The sequence below is a fragment of the Nerophis ophidion genome, linkage group LG01 (assembly GCF_033978795.1).
Source record: "Nerophis ophidion isolate RoL-2023_Sa linkage group LG01, RoL_Noph_v1.0, whole genome shotgun sequence".
In the NCBI taxonomy this organism is placed as follows: Eukaryota; Metazoa; Chordata; class Actinopteri; order Syngnathiformes; family Syngnathidae; genus Nerophis; species Nerophis ophidion.
The window spans coordinates 86174475-86194938 of NC_084611.1; the positions used below are offsets into that span (position 1 = coordinate 86174475).

At 41.5% G+C, this 20464-nt stretch overlaps 1 protein-coding gene across 1 annotated transcript in view; it reads right to left on the minus strand.

Moving 5' to 3' along the window:
- Positions 1 to 2531: 2531 nt before the first annotated feature.
- The window catches only part of tab1 (TGF-beta activated kinase 1/MAP3K7 binding protein 1), a 35172-nt gene continuing 17239 nt past the window's right edge, over positions 2532 to 20464 (minus strand). The window contains exons 6-11 of the mRNA XM_061914346.1: positions 18449 to 18565; positions 15967 to 16078; positions 13905 to 14049; positions 13521 to 13734; positions 8897 to 9050; positions 2532 to 3131 (exon numbers count right to left, since the gene is read on the minus strand). Of these exons, the coding sequence (XP_061770330.1) occupies positions 2906 to 3131; positions 8897 to 9050; positions 13521 to 13734; positions 13905 to 14049; positions 15967 to 16078; positions 18449 to 18565 (968 nt within the window). The 3' untranslated portion in view covers positions 2532 to 2905. The remainder of the gene's footprint in view (positions 3132 to 8896; positions 9051 to 13520; positions 13735 to 13904; positions 14050 to 15966; positions 16079 to 18448; positions 18566 to 20464) is intronic.

The window sequence follows — 20464 nt, forward strand, 5'->3', positions numbered from 1 at the left end:
ATATATATATACATACATAAATATATATATATATATACATACATACATATATATATACATATATACATACACATATATATATATATACATACATATATATACATATATATATATATATACACATACCGTATTTTTCGGAGTATAAGTCGCACCTGCCGAAAATGCATAATAAAGAAGGGAAAAAACATACAGTATATAAGTTGCACTGGAGTATAAGTCGCATTTTTGGGGAAAATGTATTTGATAAAACCCAACACCAAGAACGGACACTTGAAAGGCAATTTAAAATAAATAAAGAATAGTGAACAACAGGCTGAATAAGTGTACGTTATATGACGCATAAATATTCAACTGAGAAGGTGCCTGGTATGTTAACTCAACATATTATGGTAAGACTGGGGATAGGTTGATTGGCAACACCAAATTGGCCCTAGTGTGTGAATGTGAGTGTGAATGTTGTCTGTCTATCTGTGTTGGCCCTGTGATGAGGTAGCGACTTGTCCAGGGTGTAGCCCACCTTCCGCCCGATTGAAGCTGAGATAGGCGCCAGCACCCCCCACGACCCCCAAAGGGAATAAGCGGTAGATAATGGATGGATGGATAATTCAAATAACTATAACATATAGAAACATGCTATACATTTACCAAACAATCTGTCACTCCTAATTGCTAAATCCGATTAAATATTATACGTCTAGTCTCTTACGTGAATGAGCTAAATAATATTATTTGATATTTTACGGTAATGTGTTAATAATTTCACACATAAGTCGCTCTTGAGTATACCGTAAGTCGCCCCCTGGCCAAACTATGGAAAAAAATGCGACTTATGGTCCAAAAAATACGGTACATACAAACATACATATATATATATATATATATATATATATATATATATATATATATATATATATATATATATATATATATATATATATGCATACACTATATTGCCAAAAGTATTTGGCCACCCATCCAAATGATCTGAATCCGCTGTCTGAATCACTTGACCTGGCCACAGGTGTATAAAATCAAGCACTTAGGCATGGAGACTGTTTCTACAAACACTTGTGAAAGAATGGGCCGCTCTCAGTGATTTCCAGCGTGCAACTGTCATAGGATGTCACCTGTGCAACAAATCCAGTCGTGAAATGTCCTCGCTCCTGTATATATTCCAAAGTCAACTTTATTATAAGAAAAGGGTAAATTTTGGGAACAACAGCAACTCAGCCACGAAATGGTAGGCCACGTAAACTGACAGAGAGGGGTCAGTAGAGGAATTATGGTGTGGGGTAGTTTTTTTAGGAGTTGGGTTTGGCCCCTTAGTTCCAGCGAAAGGAACTTTGAATGATCCAGGATACCAAAACACTTTGGACAATTCCACGCTCCCAACCTTGAGGGAACAGTCTGGAGTGGGCTTCTTCCTCTTCCAACAAGGTCTATAAAGACATGGATGACAGAGTCTGGTGTGGATGAACTTGGCTGGCCTGCACAGAGTCCTGATTTGAACACCTTTGGGATGAATTAGACAGCCAGGCCTTCTCGACCAACATCAGTGTCTGACCTCACTAATGCACTTTTGGAAGAATGGTGGAAAATTCCTAAGAACACACTTAGCAACCTTGTGGACGGCTTCCTCAGAAGAATTGAAGCTGTAATAGCGGGAAAAGGTGGACCAACATCATATTGAACCCTACGGGTTAGGAATAGGACGGTACTTCAAATTCATATGTGAGTCAAGGGAGGAGGCTGAATACTTTTGGCAATATAGTGTGTGTGTGTGTGTGTGTGTATATGTATATATATATATATATATATATACATACACACACACCCATATAAAACCGTATTAATACACAATATTAGTTACACTTGACCAAGTAATGCATAAATCACGATACTGCTCAGCTTTGAGTGATATGTATAGGAGGGTCATAATACGAGACATTGCTCTCAATAAAAGCATAATGTCAATATTACAAGATTATCTTTGATTGATGCCGCTCTTGTATGAACTCTTGAGCTCTTGAAGTGACTGACCCTTGGCACTGGGAGTGAGCAATTTTATCAAATCAAAATTGCAATTTTTATTCATCCGGATTCCAAATCCATTCATAATTTTTTTTTAAATGATAAAAAATACATACAAATACACACACACACACATATATACATGCATACATATATATATATATATATATATATATATATATATATATATATATATAATATATATATACATACATACATACATATATATATATATATATATATATACAAAATCATGCTAACATACATATATTTATGTAAATACATACACATGCATATACATAAATATATATACACACACATATATACATACATATATATGCACAAATATATATGTATAGATACACACGCATATGTATATACACATATATATATATATGTATTTTTTATTACATATATATTTATATAAAACATTTAAAATACATAGATTTGTGTGTGTATATATATATATGTGTATATATATATACATACATACACACACACACACACACACACGCACACACACACGTATATATATATAAGAATAATTATACCAAATACTACATTTGCAATGACCCGTTTGAATCGAGAATTGTTCCTTGAACCATTTGGTGCCCAGAGTGTCACACACCTACTGGCCACCCACCCGCAGAGATGAGTCCTTTTTGGGTCCTGCGTTTTTTTTCTCGGTAGCACCAACCATTCAGACACCTGTAGGCGACAAACGTGAACCACGGAGGTCACAGTCTTAGTCTTTTTTTGACGGGGCGGATTCCGCTCAAAAGTGGCCCAAGTAAAATGGTTAACGACGGTCATTCCTCAAGCAACCGGAAGCTCTCCGACGTTTGTACGTGTGCCTAAATGGGTCCTGGTCTCCTCACTGGGGTCCCAGCCCCCCGTGGGCGGTCAGGCCGTCCCCGTGGTCGGTCCCCCACAGGCGGTAGAACTGGCTGAAGTCCACGTAGGGCGGCACCCGGCCCGTCTCGTCCGGCTGCACCGCCTGGCTGCCCGGCTGGCGAAACAGGCTGCCGTCCCCCGAGCTGGAGCTGGAACTCTGCGTCTGCGTGTTGGTGGACTGCAGCGTGGCGGTGGGGCTCTGGTTGCTGGCGGGGCACGGTGGGACAGGTATGAGGGCAGGCACGGGGACCACGAAGGGTTGGGGGTCGGCGTCGCAGGTGGGGAAGCAAAAAAGGGAGGTGGACAGAGGGAGGGTGTGGAGGGGAGAAGGGGCAGTGGGGAAACAGAGGAGGGAGTTGGACAGAGGGAGGCGGGGCAGAGGACAGAGGGGACGGTCAATTAGAGGATGAAGGGTGGAGGCGGAGCTTTGGCGAGGACAGCGTGAAGGACACGGGACGGATGATGACATGCTGGGGCCAACGAGGAGCAGAAATATCGTTAAGTGTTAGTGAAGGATGAACAAGATGGAGCTCCTTGGACAGTCTCCTTCGAGTTTGACCAGGACAATTAACTTAAACTCCGGAGTACTTTTTTCCTACTGTCTGAATCCTAAAATGGACCAGTCCATTTATGTATTTTTCTTCAATGGTGGCCATAATGGCACCAGGGTGGCCTACTCAGTGGCCTGGTGGTTAGAGAGTCATACCAAAGACTATAAAAATGGGAGCCATTACCTCCCTGCTTGGCACTCAGCATCAAGGGTTGGAATTGGGGGTTAAGTAACCAAAAAAGATTCCCGGGCGTGGCACCGCTGCTGCCCACTGCTCCCCTCACCTCCCAGGAGGTGAACAAGAGGATGGGTCAAATGCAGAGGACAAATTTCACCACACCTAGTGTGTGTCACAATCATTGGTACAGCCTTAATTTGCCCAGATCTGATCTAACGTCTTGGACTTGCAACTGTAATTGCAACTTAATGTCATACTTGCAAATGATACTCAGAAATGTGATAATAAAACAACATTGTGGAGGGGGCGTGGCCTGTGGGCCTGCAGCCGAACGGGATGTTCCAGGACCGGCCTCTAAGTCAGCAACAGTTGCGTAGATGGCCCAGGTGGGCCCTATTATCTAATGACCTGTCGTTCTGTATAAGCATAACAGTTTAAAATGAGCATACATTAATGCAGTATGAACAAGAATGTTCTAATGTAGACACATAGAATCATCATACTGCTTTGATTATATGCATCAAGTGTGCGTAGAGAGGTGCTTAGATGGCCCAGGTGGGCCTTGTTATCTAATCACCTGTCGTTCTGTATAAGCATAAAAGTTTAAAATGAGCATATATTAATGCAGTATGAACAAGAATGTTCTAATGTAGACACATAGAATCATCATACTGCTTTGATTATATGCATCAAGTGTGCGTAGAGAGGTGCTTAGATGGCCCAGGTGGGCCTTGTTATCTAATGACCTGTCGCTCTGTATAAGCATAAAAGTTTAAAATGAGCATACATTAATGCAGTATGAACAAGAATGTTCTAATGTAGACACATAGAATAGTCATACTGCTTTGATTATATGCATCAAGTGTGCGTAGAGAGGTGCTTAGATGGCCCAGGTGGGCTTTGTTATCTAATCACCTGTCGTTCTGTATAAGCATAAAAGTTTAAAATGAGCATATATTAATGCAGTATGAACAAGAATGTTCTAATGTAGACACATAGAATCATCATACTGCTTTGATTATATGCATCAAGTGTGCGTAGAGAGGTGCTTAGATGGCCCAGGTGGGCCTTGTTATCTAATGACCTGTCGCTCTGTATAAGCATAAAAGTTTAAAATGAGCATACATTAATGCAGTATGAACAAGAATGTTCTAATGTAGACACATAGAATAGTCATACTGCTTTGATTATATGCATCAAGTGTGCGTAGAGAGGTGCTTAGATGGCCCAGGTGGGCTTTGTTATCTAATCACCTGTCGTTCTGTATAAGCATAAAAGTTTAAAATGAGCATATATTAATGCAGTATGAACAAGAATGTTCTAATGTAGACACATAGAATCATCATACTGCTTTGATTATATGCATCAAGTGTGCGTAGAGAGGTGCTTAGAGGGCCCAGGTGGGCCTTGTTATCTAATGACCTGTCGCTCTGTATAAGCATAAAAGTTTAAAATGAGCATATATTAATGCAGTATGAACAAGAATGTTCTAATGTAGACACATAGAATCATCATACTGCTTTGATTATATGCATCAAGTGTGCGTAGAGAGGTGCTTAGATGGCCCAGGTGGGCCTGGTTATCTAATCACCTGTCGCTCTGTATAAGCAGTTACTGGGAGGAGAGACGTTGTTGGAGCTGGAGTGAGAGCACGAGCAACAAAGGACAATTGCTCGAAAGCAACCTGCGGCACAATTAAAAATAAAGACTATTGTAACCCTGATCCCGGCTCGCATGGCAATACTTGGCGGTCTGGAGGACCCACGGGAGGGCAACCTCCACAAACATATAACAAGCTGGACAGCAGTTATCATAATTAGCAATTTTTTAAAAGTTGCAATAAAAAAATTGATTTTATTATCAAAAGCAGTTAATATTCATTAACGCACACAAAAGCACCAACAATTGTTATAGTTGAGTACCGGTATCGATTCACCGGTATTGTATCGGTGCGAATGTAAACAGTACCCAGCTCTAATTGTTACTTTTTGTTGGACCTTTTAGGTTCCACTCGATTTATGTTATTCAGTCCTAGTAGACATGATAAATGCTTGTCAACACACTAATGTCTGTGCTGTAGCCGCAGATGAAGATTTATGTTTATGTATTTATGTTTCCAAATGTATCATCTGACTGACTGCAAGCAGACCTCGCTTGCCACGGCTGAGTTGGCAAGCTGGTGGCTAAAACTTCAAAATAAGACACTTTTTGTCATTTGTTGGTGAGAAAACCCTTGGTTCTCTCGCTGGGCGGAACTGTTCATCACGTGTAGGGCTGATGAAAAGCTGAGCAGTTAAATGCTTTGCCAGCTGGCCCTGATTCTCTCTGTGGTGTCAAGGCCGTGACGGAGACAAAGAAGAAGAGGAAACATAAATAATCAAAGCGGCGGAGGAACAGCGGGGAGTCAAACGACGAGAAACAAAATAAATACTGAAAAAAAAGGAGGAGATGGACGATGTGATTTATATATCTACTGTAAATTCCCGGCTATAAGCCGCTTTTTTCCCCCTACGCTTTGGAACATGTGGCTTATAAAACGGTGCAGCTAAATCATGGATTTTTCTTCGCTGGCAGCCGTGCTGCAAGTAGTTTAAAAAAAACAAACAGACATTAAATATGTGCGTTATTGTTTGTGGTATGGTGCCATATTTTGGACGAGTTCGCTCACTGTCGGTGCTGCGGGCTCTTCTGTTTAGACTGAGCTTTCAACCGGTGGTACAAGTGCTGTTCTGTCTGCTAGTTCATAGCGTTTCTGTTCAAAAGTATCCTTCATTCATCACTCCAAGCAACGTTTGTGTTACAATACAACTAAATAATTGATAAATGGGTTGTACCTGTATAGCGCTTTTCTACCTTCAAGGTACCCAAAGTGCTTTGACACTACTTCCACATTTACCCATTCACACACTGATGGAGGGAGCTGCCATGCAAGGCGCTAACCAGCACCCATCAGGAGCAAGGGTGAAGTGTCTTGCTCCGGACACAACGGACGTGACGAAGATGGTACTAGGTGGGGATTGAACCAGGGACCCTCGGGTTGCGCACAGCCACTCTGCCACTGCGCCACGCTAAAACAATTCTAGCCTATTAAACCATCCCAATATGTTTTCATGCATATTTTTATGTGCTCTCGTAACGTCATGAAGCTAATGTTATTCGCATGAACTAATATGCTATGAAAAATAGGAGGAGATGGACGATGTGATTTATATTTATTGTAAATTCCGGGCTGTAAGCCGCTACTTTTTTCCTACACTTTGGAACATGCGGCTTAGAAAACGGTGCAGCTAATTCATGGATTTTTCTTCGCTGCAAATAGTTTGAAAAAAAAATCAGACATGAAATAGGTGTGTTATTGTTTGTGGTATGGTGCCATCTTTTTGACGAGTTCGCTCACTGTCGGTGCTGCTGGCTCTTCTGTATAGACTGAGCTTTCAACCGGGGGTACAAGTGCAGTTATGTCATAGCGTTTCTGTTCGAAAGTATCCTTCATTCATCACTCCAAGTAGGGCAGGGCGATAAATGGAATATACTCGATAAATCTCGGGTTCGTCTCTGTGTGATATAGAAAATGACTATATCGTGATATTCGAGTATACGTTCTCACGCAGTTGCTTTTAGCTGCGGGCATTACACTACAGGATTGTATCACTCTTTGTTGTCTCTACTTCTCACAGAGACATAAAACAAGCGCACCTTCTTACATACGTCACATACGTATACGCCCTCGCGGAGGAGAGAGGTAGCGGCATGGGTAACGTTAGCTGGGGTGCGAGTGCTAATACGAGAGAAAGAAGGTGCGAATCTGGTAACAAATGAAGGAAGAATTAATTCCCAAGAAAAACAGCAGGGGGTGCATCGTCTGGCGGTGGTTTGGCTTCAAGCGGGAATATGTCGAACAGACAACCGTAATTTGTCAAGTGTGGGGCAAAAGCGTTGCTATCAAAAGTAGCATTAGTGCTAATTTGCAGCATCATTTGAAGTCACCTGCTAGAAAATTAACAGTGCTTGAAACTCTGCATGTCAACATCTCCGTTCGGTGCCGCACCAACAAAATGCAGAGGCAACCATTTGCACATCAACACCGTATGAAAAAAATAGTCAACAACAGAAGGAGATAATGTCCACAATAACCTACCACATAGCGAGGGACATACACTATTTGATTTCCTATTATGCAGCTCATTTTTATTTGACACTTATTGAAATATCTTGTGTGACATCATGCACTAAAGTGCATTTTATGTGTTTTAAACTATTGTTGAGGCGTTCTGTACAAGAAGTGCACTTTAATTTAATGTTGTTTTGATATGTCATCTTAGTGACATCATGCACAAAAGTGCATTAATAGCTTGTTTTAAAATGTATCTGACAATCTTGCACTTTGTTTTGAAATGACATGAATGTTTGTGCCACTGCTTAATAACTGTTTAATAAATACACTTTGGGTCAACTGACTTAGTTTTGATTTCCCTCTCTGCATGAAAGTTTAAAATGAGCATATGAGAATGTTTTAATGTAGACACATAGAATCATCATACTGCTGTGATTATATGCATCAAGTGTTCATTCAAGGCTAACGCAAAATATGGAGATATATATCGTGTATCCTGACATGGCCTAAAAATATAGAGAAATTTAAAAAAGCCCTGTCTCCAAAGAAAGGTTTTAAGTTTTACAATACAACTAAAACAATTCGAACTTACTAAAACATCCCAATATGTTTTCATGCATATTTGCACGTGCTTTCATAACGTCATGAAGCTAACGTTGTTAGCATGAACTAATATGCTAATACGTTTACGAGTGGCTGTGTTAGTTTTATAACATTTTTGTATTGTTTTGATTTCATAAATTCACCAAAACATCACCATGGAGGTATTGAGTCTGTTTAGCTGATTGGAGAGCTGGCTTCCGCAGCTAATAGGTCCTTAAAATAACTTCTATTTTGTTTGATCAGCCGTTTTACTGCCGTGTTGCAGGCACCGTTTGGAAACAATTAAGGTATGTAAATAAACATTCACAAAATGTTCTGTGTAAATAACATTTCACAACATATATATATGCGGCTTATAGTCTGGTAAGACTAATATATGGAAAATATAGTCTGGAAAATATGCTAGTTTATCTAGATTACACAGGAAGTGAGTTGCAAGGGGCGGAGCAATGACGTTAGTCCAGTTAAAAAGAGCAACAATGGAAGCAGGAACAATAGCGCAAGCAAGAGGAGGAAGTCAAATTACCCGAGTGTGGGGGTGCCCTCCTCCACGGTGGAGGCCGTGTTGGTCCCGTTGGTCAGGGTGCTCTGGGACGGCATGACCAGAGAGAGGGTGACGCTGGTCTTGCTGGTGCTCTGGCTGTTGGAGTATGGCACCGACACCGGGTAGATGCGGCCGCCTGACAACAGAACATCAACACGGTCACGGAACGGCCTTTGAAAGGAGAAAGGATGCTTTTCTTGGCGGGAAACATCCACACATGAAAAAAGGTGCGGCCTCAGCATGAAACCGGGAATCAGAAATAAAGTTTCTTTTGCTTCTGGCTGTGCTGTTATTTCAGCTCCGTGTGGTATTGGGAGTCCGCTGTCATAGGGGGGGGGGGGCTTTGATTTCTTCTCTGCCGGCCGGCTCACTCAGAGACGTCAGTGCATCTGGTTTTATTTTTATTAGCGCGCTAATGTTGTTTTCAGACCGAGGCTTCGCTCTGAATTGGACCGGAGCGGCCCTGAGAGCTCTATAAAGTCCACATTGCAGCTGATGTGCTATCAGAAGGCGTAAGTAAGGTTGAATTTATTAAAGGGCGGGGAATAACAAGAGTATAATAGATCGGTGTAATAATACAGGGATTGTGTGATCATCCGTTCATCGGTAGACCACGTTTGATGCCTAAGACTGGAGCCAACTGTAACGCCATGGCTCTTCTACACTTACATCTTGGGTGAACGTGCACATGTATGCGCTGCAAAAACTGAAATCTAAGTCAGATTAAATATCTCAAATAAGGGTGATATTTGCCTATTTTCTGTCTGATAAGATAATTCTTCTCACCAAGCAGATTTTATGTTTGAGGGTTCTACTTGTTTTAAAGGGGAACATTATCACCAAACCTATGCAAGCGTCAATATATACCTTGATGGTGCAGAAAAAAAGACCATGTATTTTTTTAACCGATTTCCGAACTCTAAATGGGTGAATTTTGTCGAATTAAACGCCTTTCTGTTTATCGCTCTGGAGGGGATGACGTCAGAATGTGACGTCACCGAGGTAATACAGCCGCCATTTTCATTTTCAACCCATCGTAAACATTGGGTCTCAGTTCTGTTATTTTCCGTTTTTTCGACAAATTTTTGGGACCTTGGAGACATCATGCCTCGTGGGTGTGTTGTCGGAGGGTGTAACAACACTAACAGGGAGGGATTCAAGTTGCACCACTGGCAAGAAATCTGCCGCCAGACCCCCATTGAATGTACCAGAGTGTCTGCACATTTGACCGGCGATGCTAAGACAGACATGGCACAGAGATGTATGGATAACCTGCAGATGTATTTGTAACGATTAAGTCAACGAAATCACAGAGGCGAGTTTTGTTGATGTTGTTGACTTTTGTGCTAATCAGGCATATTTGGTCACGGCATGACTGCCAGCTAATCAATGCTAACATGCTATGCTAATCGATGCTAAAATGCTATTTACGCTAGCTTTATGTACACTTGAAACTAGTTTCCCACATTTAATGCGAAACAAACACTTACCATTCGACAGATTTAAGTTGCTCCAGTGTCACAAGATGCGAAAGTCCTGATCGTTTGGTAAGCACATCTATGGCCGAATAGCGTCAATAGCTATTCGCTCAATAGCTTCAATTTCTTCTTCAATTTAGTTTTCGCTATCTGCCTCCATACTCCGACCATCTGTTTCAATACATGCGTTATCTGTTGAATCGCTTAAGCCGCTGAAATCCGAGTCTGAATCCGAGATGATGTCGCTATATCTTGCTGTGGTAACCGCCATGTTGTTTGTATTGGCAGCCCTGTATGACGTCACAGGGAAATGGACGGTCACATCGCAAATAGCGAAAATCAAGAACTTTAAAGCTTTTTTTAAGGATATTCCGGGAGGTGTAAAAGTTAGAAAAAAACTTCGAAAAATAAAACAAGCCACTGGGAACTGATTTTTATTGTTTTTAACCCTTTTGAAATTGTGATAATGTTCCCCTTTAAGGGTTTTGGTCCTAAACTATCTCACTGAGATATTACAGCTTGTTGCTGAGGTATGGCAAGGCAGGGCAACTTTATTTATGTAGCACATTTACAACAATGTGATGACCTATATTGAGCAAAACATACTTGAAACCAGAATATCAACTGTTGCAAAGCTGTGTCATCAACACTCACAAGTATAAAACTACTTTTTTAAAGTAATAATTTCTTACTTCAAGTATATAAAAAAAAAAGTCATGACTTTGACACAATTGTGTCTCATATTAAAACAGATGACAGCCAAATGGACTTTGCTGTTTTATTTTCAATGAAACACAAGAAAATACATACACTTGTTATTAGTGAGAATATACTTACTTTAAGGTATTTTAGGGTGAGCCAATTTTACTTGTTTTGGAAAGTCTTGACAAGCCAAATTTTCTTTTTCTATTGGTAGATAATTTTGCTTAGTTCAAATAAAATACCCCTCATTTTTGTATTTTTTTCCTTCTTATTTTTAAAACACTGACGTTTTGCAGTGTGGTGTGTGTGTTGGGGGTTTAGCACACCACACCGGCCCTTGAGGAATGTTCAAAACTTGGAAGACCAACATTTTCGCAGCCAGTTCCTAAAAACATTGCTCCCGTTGTGTAGAGGAAATTGGACCACTGTACACACATTGGCAGACCCTTGTTAGAAAACATAACCACTGGGGTCCAAACTTGGGATTTAAATAACTGAGGCGTTTCTCAAGGCACCCCTCTAAAGGGGAACTGCATTTTTTGGGGGGAATTTTAAAGTTAAAGTTAAAGTGCCAATGATTGTTGATTAATCTCTGCATTTGTCCCATCCCCCTTGATCACCCCCTGGGAGGTGAGGGGAGCAGTGAGCAGCAGCGGTGGCCACGCCCGGGAATAATTTTTGGTGATTTAACCCCCAATTCCAACCCATGAGGCTGAGTGCCAAGCAGGGAGGTAATGGCTCCCATTTTTCTAGTCTTCGGTATGACTCGGCCAGGGTTTGAACTCACAACCTACTGATCTCAGGGCGGACACTAACCACAAGGCCACTGAGTAGGTTTGCCTATCGTTCACAATCACTACAAGAGACAACAACACATGTTTTTTTTTTAAATTGGGATTTTAAAGATGATAAAAAAAACCTTGGAAGATGGTGCTAATGGGGGTCACCGCTGTAACCTTCAAAGACTCTAAAACCACTTCAAAACCCTCCAACATTTTATATACACACACTGCAAGTATATATATATATACACACTATGTAATATGTACAATACTGTTGTAAAATTGTTGGGCCAAATTATTGCAAATGTGCTACAAAAATAAAGTTGCCTTGCCAATGTTTACTGTATTTTGGCGCATTTGTCTCCGTTTCCACAGCAACGCATGTCCGACAATGTGTGTTCCTTGACCTGCTGCATCTGGAAGCGAGCACGAAGGAAGAGTGAGTCCGTTGGAGCGGACGTAAGCCGAGAGAGTGAGGTGAAAGTGAATCGAAAGCTGCATAATGTGGAATTTGAAGCCATGCTATTTCGACATAAATGGAGTGCTTACTCATAATTAACTGAAAAAAAAAAAACGTCCCTGGCCATCTGGACCAAACAGACAACTGTCCATCATGCGAGCAATACTTTTTACGTAGCTCGGCGCTGAGCGTTTCATTTTGTTCACACACTTGTCTACTTTCGACACACGCTAACGTCAGCGTGCTTGCATGCTAACATAAGCATGATATTTTTTTTTAGCTAAATTTCCTTCCGTTTACTCCAGAGTCAAATAACTTGGTACATGACACTTGTTAACTGTTAGCATGCTAGCCAGCTAATATTAGCATGCTAACATTTTTTTTGCTGTTTTTTCACTTCTTCCGCAGCCATACACCTTATAGCCATGTTACTTGATATGTGAGACATGCTAACTGTTAGCATGCTGTCGTTAGCACACATGCTAAGTGTTGTATTTGAATGTAAGCATGTTTTAGGCTAGCTCTATAGCTCATTTTGTACAGTTACACCTAAAACTCACGGATTCAGACACTCGGCACCATCTAAAAGTACGGCGGGTTCCGGCGACCCCCGGCCAGAGGTGCAGGGCACAGACAGCAGGCCCATCGAAATTTTGTAGTTACTATTCTTACACCAAATAATACATTGCAAGAATCTGATGGAATTGAGAATCATATTAAATCGAGAATCAATTGCGGCGGTATAGCTCGGTTGTTAGAGTGGCCGTGCCAGCCACTTGAGGGTTCCAGGTTCAATTCCCGCTTCCGTCATCCTAGTCACTGCTGTTGTGACCTTGGGCAAAAAACTTTACTCACCTGCTCCCAGTGCCACCCACAGGGGTTTAAATGTAACTTAGATATTGGGTTTCAGTATGTAAAACGCTTTGAGTCACTAGAGAAAAGCGCTATATAAATATAATTCACACTTCACTTCGTATCAATTCTGAATCGAATCATCAAACCAGGGATCTCAATCGGATAATGTACACTTTATCAAAGTCACTTTTGTCGGACTCTTTTTTTTTTTTTACCCACAGCTGTCCACAAACATTTTCACTTCAATTACGATACTGATATTAGAGCCTTGAGTCTTGGCCGACACTGATATTAACCCTGATTCATCTCACCCAGAGACCAGTCCTCACCTTGTGTCGGCGTGAGCGCTCCGTCCGCGAGCGGGTAGTTGAGCGTGCGGATCAGCAGGGTCATGTCTTCGTGGCGGGAGCACAACGCCGCCCTCTGGCGGCCGGACATGTAGACGTCGTGGTGGAGGCGCTTGACGCGGTCCACCACCGACTGGGCCACTGCTTCCAGGCTGGTCTGCTGGGCCAACTCCGCTGCTACCATGGCAACGATTTCCTGCGGCGGACCAGAGAGCAGGGGTGGAGTCAGGCGAGGTCCGACGGCGAGACAAGAGAGCGGGGAATATCGGACTCAAGTGTGGAACAGAGAGGAGCTGGACTACATGAATCAAAAGGGGGATAGGAAAGTAGGAAGGAACAACAGGACACAAGGCGGAGTCTCGCTACCTTGTTGACGTGTTCAGGGCCGTGCGCCGACTCCAGGGCCTCGATGAGTCCTTCTGACATCAGCAACAAAAAACCCATCACGTTGTCCAACGACTGGCTGCCTTGAATCTCTGGCTCGGTGATGATCGGCTTTGTCTTGGCCGTGCTGATTGCAAACACACACATGTACCATCGATTGTATCATCTATGCAAAGAGCGATGGCTTCTCAAAAAACTTGTCATTGTTTTTCCGTTTCGACAGTAAAAGTCATTTATGGAGGTTTGTTGTTTACACAAAAATCCTTTTTTTTTTGCCCCTGAAACAATGTGAGAAACAGTTAGACCAGGGCTCGGGAGCCAGATGTGGCTCTTTTGATGACTGCATCCGGCTCTCAGGTAAATTTGAGCTGACTCTGCTTAACACGATAAATAATGAATAATGTGTGTTAAAAATGATGATCAAAATATAAAACATCATCGTGCATTTTTAATCCGTCCATCTGTTTTGCACCGCACCTGTTCAAGAAGTTGCGTTGATGGTAAGAAGTTATTTATTTATTATTGGTTAGTGTGGGGCTTGCCCTCCTGGGGGTTCTTCAGACCACCAAGAACCGACATGAGACCCTGTTTTAGGGTTAGAGTATAGTTTCATTTTTTCAATAAGTCTCCAAGTTGCTTTCCAGCAATTGTCTTTTTCTCTTTCGTTCTGGCTCGCGCTCTGGCTCCAGCCCCAACCCCGTCTCTCCTCCTGGTTGCTGCTTATAACATAGCGACAGGTGATTAGGTAACAAGGCCCAGGTGGGCCATCCACGCACCTGTCACTGATTTCGAGGCCGGTCCTGGCAACAACCCGCTTCGCTGCAGGCCCGCAGGCCACGCCCCCTCCACAGTTAGCTTCAGAATAACAATGTTATTACAAAGAATAAGAGACCTATTACACTCTAAAAATGTTAGTCTTACTTAAAAAGGCACGCGTTTTGTTGTGTTCAGGGTTAAAAAAATATTTTACGGCCTACGGAAACACATTTTAAAATATTTGGCTTCTTGGCTCTCTCAGCCAAAAAGGTTCCCGACCCCTGAGTTAGACCCTAGTGTGGATTCCATTACACGGCAAATAAACAATACTAATTTTCCAAGAAGAGCTTTTCTTGATAATGTGTTGTTAAGATATATTCCTTCATAGGGATTAGAGATGTTATCCGATACTGATATATACAGTTGTGGAATTAACACATTATTATACCTAATTTTGTTGTGATGCCCCGCTGGATGCATTAAACAATGTAACAAGGTTATCTAAAATAAATCAACCTGAAGTTATGGGAAAAAAATGCCAACATGGCACTGCCATATTTATTATTGAAGTCACAAAGTGCATTTTTTTTTTTAACATGCCTCAAAACAGCAGTTTGGAATTTGGGACCTGCTCTCCCTGAGAGAGCATGAGGAGGTTGAGGTGGGCGGGGTTGGGGGGGTTCAGGTGTGGGTGGCTAGGGAGTAAGGGGGTGTATATTGTAGCATCCTGGAAGAGTTAGTGCTGCAAGGGAGTTCTGGGTATTTGTTCTGTTCTGTTTATGTTATGTTACGGTGCGGATGATCTCCCGAAATGTGTTTGTCATTCTTGTTTGGTGTGGGTTCACATATTTGTAACAGTGTTAAAGTTGTTTGTATAGCCACCCTCAGTGTGACCTGTATGGCTGTTGACCGAGTATGGCTTGCATTCACTTGTGTGTGTGAAAAGCCGTAGATATTATGTGATTGGGCCGGCATGCAAAGGCAGTGCCTTTAAGGTTTATTACCTTGAAAATATATACAAGCCTCGCTACTCCCAACCCACCTCCACATCTCCCGAATTCGGAGGTCTCAAGGTTGGCAAGTATGATTTGTAGGTGTTGATTTCGCCATGTAACATTGCAAATGCTAACCAGCAGCATGTCAATAGCAACGCCAATGTATATTTGCATCAAGCAGTGTTGGATTTTACGTTTAAAAAAAAAAGCACCGGATTCGCTACCTATCACTAACTGCGCATTTTCATTTTCCTACAAATCCCCATTTTTACAATGTTTGAGTACTCGCTTACCTGAGCAAGTCAATGTCACTGTAGTTGATTTTCACCCTGTAGTCTCCCAGCCTTCTGGTGCTGCTCTGCCCGCTGATCTGGCCCGCCTGCCTCACACGAGCCGAATCCACACCTGGGAGGAAAGAGGCGCAGACAATAAGAATAATAAAGAGGAATGATACATGAGTTGGCGAGGGAAATAACAAGGAGAGGAGAGGAGCTTGAGGGGGAGAAGTGGAGCTGTTAAGTAGGAGAAGGAGATGGTGGTGGAGGACGGGACAGAGAGGGGTCACCTTTTGTGGGCTTAATGGAATGACTGCTGCTCCATTTAAATGCTTCCAAGGTGGGCAAACATTGAATATAAAATAGCAGAGAAGGCGGCGAGAGGCCATAGAGCAACATTGCTGCAGGCTGACATTCTGCCAGGCATCACATCTCAAATAGTCAGCTGGCTTATGAACATGTGCTGGATGACACCTGACGTGAACCACCTGGGGTCTCCTTGGGGAATCAACCGAAAACTGACTAACTGACTATAGCCGCGGTGTTTAGTCACCTACATATTTGAAAACTCATGAGAAACAACATTTTTTTACTTCAATACTCAATTGGAGTGCATTAGAAAAGTACCAAAGCAAACATGTAGGAACTAGTATATTGTGCAACATAGCAGCAACAGAAACAAAGTTGAAAAGGGGTGTGCCCCTGCAACCTTTGATCTGACACCATATCGGCAGGAATGAGTCATACTGTTATTATTTTGAAGTGTGGAATATTAGAAGAGGCTTAATCAAGTGAAATGAGTCAAACACGCAGTCCGCAGATTCACTTATTTATTAATAACAGTTTGGAATGGACTTATGCTGTCTTTAAGTTGAAATGTAGTGAAAATTGTTTTTGGCGACACATAGTGGCAATAATAATTTATTAGGTTAAGTTGAATGATGAGGACACGTTTGTTACTGGAAACTTTCTATTGGCTTGGAAACTTTGTATGTGTAAGTTATATGCAACTGTAAATATTTGCTGATATCGACAAATGTCATGTTTTCTAATATCGTTCAATGAATTATTACGTACGTCTAGCTTGTGTGGTATTGTGTGCTTAGCTGTTGTGTAGCTACTAGCTCCTAGAAGCATATTGGTCTTGGGCGCACTTCGGTTTTCCAACAGGACAATGACCCCAAACACATGCCAAAAGTGGTAAAGGAATGGCTAAATCCGGCTAGAATTAAGCTTTTAGAATGGCCTGACTTAAATGTGTGGACAATGCTGAAGAAACAAGTCCATGTCAGAAAACCAACGCATTTAGCTGAACTGCACCAATTTTGTCAAAAGGAGTGGTCAGAAAATCAAACAGAAGCTTGCCAGAAGCTTGCGGGTGGCTACCAGAAGGGTCTTATTGCAGTGAAACCAAATATTAACATTGCTGTATGTATACTTTTGACCCAGCAGAATTGGTCACATTTTCAGTAGACCCATAATAAATCCATAAAAGAACCAAACTTCATGAATGTAGTATGTGCTACAATCACACTATCACAAAAAAATAAGAGTTGTAGAAATTTTTGGAAACTCAAGACAGCCATGACATGATGTTCTTAATAAGTGTACATAAACTTTTGACCACGACTGTACGTATATATGTACAGTATGTATCTGTACTGTATATGTGTGTGTGTGTTATAATGAATATATGTAATAGATACATAATTAATATAATTAAATATTAAAAGTATGCAAAAGTTGGACTTCTAACTTGTTTACTATTTTCATGACCTTAGGGATTTCCCATCATGCTTTGTAATGCACTCAAATGGGAGTAAATCTGATTTTTTTGATGGTGCGTAGTTTTTTTTTTTTTGAATATCCACAAATTGTGTGTTATTGTGTTGTGTGACCATGTCTCTTAGCATTTTGTACTGGTTCGATTTTATTTATTTTTTTGCACCATGACTAAGGAAGGTTGTCTGCTTTGGGTCATATAAGTAAATATAGCGCTTTGTATCAATCAAAGTATGAGGAGTTTTATTTTATTTTTGGTCCAGTTGCTTAGCAATTTCCAGGTACTGGCAATTGCTACCATACTGGTTCAAATGTGAGCAGTCCTCATCCCTAGCGCTGAGTTGATTGTAAACAATAGTACGACTTTCAACAGATGAATGGCAACATTTTATAACTCATACAGAGCTAAAAACTGCAGGGAGGCTGATCACTCATTATTCTTCAAATGCTGCTACTGTCATCTTGTTAAATTGAATTTAAAACCTACATCAGGGGGTTGGCTCAAAGCAACAGCTGTTATTTAGAGACCCCAGCGTTTTTTGTTGTTGTTTGAAAACCACACACTCGGTGACTATTTGAGACTCGTCGGCTAATTGAATAGCGGCGTTAATTCGAGGATTCACATCCTGAACATGTTAAATTGGGTGCACCAGATTAAACGTATAGGAGCATGGTAAACCTGCGTTTTCCTGGTTGAAGTAGTTCAATTTAATCTCACCCAGTGCAGTCAGTCTCTGCAGCTCATCCTCATTTTCAGTGTTATGTGGCCGCCCCAGCTGGAAAAACTGATTCTGGCCATCAGTGCTGGTCTTGCACAGCAGAGCCCGGTTGGTCCCTGTGTTAATAAAGAATAAAATCAAAAAAATATCCATGTTTTTTTTATTTCTACGACACAAACGCTGATAGCAGACAAGAAGAAGGACTCTATTGAGAGCGACTTTGAGCTATTAGATACCAAGGTTTCCCCCACTTGTAATTGATCTCAGCGCCCCGCCACAAAGCTGCCACACCCGTTTTAAATGGAGATGTCCGATAACGGCTTTTTTGCCGATATCCGATATTGTCCAACTCTTAATTGCCGATGCCGATATCAACCGATACCGACATATACAGTGGTGGAAGCAACACATTATTATGCCGAATTTTGTTGTGATGCTCGCTGGATGCATTAAACGATGTAACAAGGTTTTCCAAAATAAATCAACACAAGTTATGGAAAAAATGCCAACATGGCACTGTCATATTTATTATTGAAGTCACAAGATGCATAATTTTTTTCAACATGCCTCAAAACAGCAGCTTGGAATTTGGGACATACTCTCCCAGATAGAGCATGAGGAGGTTGAGGTGGTTGGGGGGCGGAGGTAGAGAGTAGCGGTGGGTGTATATTGTAGCGTCCCGGAAGAGTTAGTGCTGCAAGGGATTCCAGGTATTTGTTCTGTTGTGTTTATGTTTTGTTACGGTGCGGATGTTCCTCAAAATGTGTTTGTCATTCTTGTTTGGTGTGGGTTCACAGTGTGGCGCATATTTGTAACAGTGTTAAAGTTGTTTATACGGTTACCCTCAGTGTGACCTGTATGGCTTTTGACCAAATATGCGATGCATTCACTTGCTTGTGTGTGAAAAGCTGTAGATATTATGTGATTGGGCCGGCACGCAAAGGCTGTGCCTTTAAGGTTTATTGACGCTCTGCACTACTTCCTTCGTCCGTGTACCACTCCGTACAGCGGCGTTTTAAAAAGTCATAAATTTCACTCTTTGAAACAGATACCGATAATTTTCGATATTACATTTTAAAGCATTTATCGGCCGATAATATCGGCAGTCCGATATTAGATAGTAGATTAGATTAGATAGTACTTTATTTATTCCGTGAGGAAAATTAAAATTTTCAGCACAATCCCATTCAAGATCGAACAAACATTACAGGGAGACAGAACAGGATCGCTGACGGGTCTGCCGACTTCCAGCACCCCTTACAAAAAAGATGAGATACAGGTAAACAAGGAGGTGGGGAATGGGAGAAAAAAATAGAAGATTAAAATAAAATAAAAAAATCGGACATCTCTAGTTTTAAATGATTAATTACCGAAAAACAGTCATTTATCAGTGCATTTAAGGCAACACTGCTAACTTCCTGATAATGAAATGCGCATCAGCATCAGCATCGGTGCTGTTTGGCTCGACAAAAAACATGGCGCAAAGCAACTACACGGACCTTGCTTCAGGAGATTTTCCCTCTGAGGAAACGCTTCATTTCAATTGATTTCCCTCGCTTCACTTCCATAAGGCAGAGTCTCAGCCTGCGTTTAAGAGCGCACTGCTGTTAGATGGCGACAGTTGTGGACAATATTGCAGACGGATGTATTTGTCCCACACTAAAAGCATCCAGCATAGGAGAAAAATATTTGGTGTTGCTTTCATTTTCTCAACACAGCGCCATCTCCCCTGATGTTTGACTGAGAGTTGAGGAAACATGAAGCACGCCATATGTCGGGAACGTTGCCACAACTTGTTTATAAAGTTTGTTTACTGGGATGCTCATTCCTCCTTTATTTAACTGCTAACTTTGTCAGTGTTCCAATAACATCGCTATAGCTAAAACGTTTTCCCGTCTCATCGAATTGAACGCGGACTCAAATATCAACACGCTGAGATACTAAGATTGTGTATTAGATACGGGGGGTATCACTCCTGTTTAGTTTGGTTGGCCAAAGTGTTGCACTGAACCACA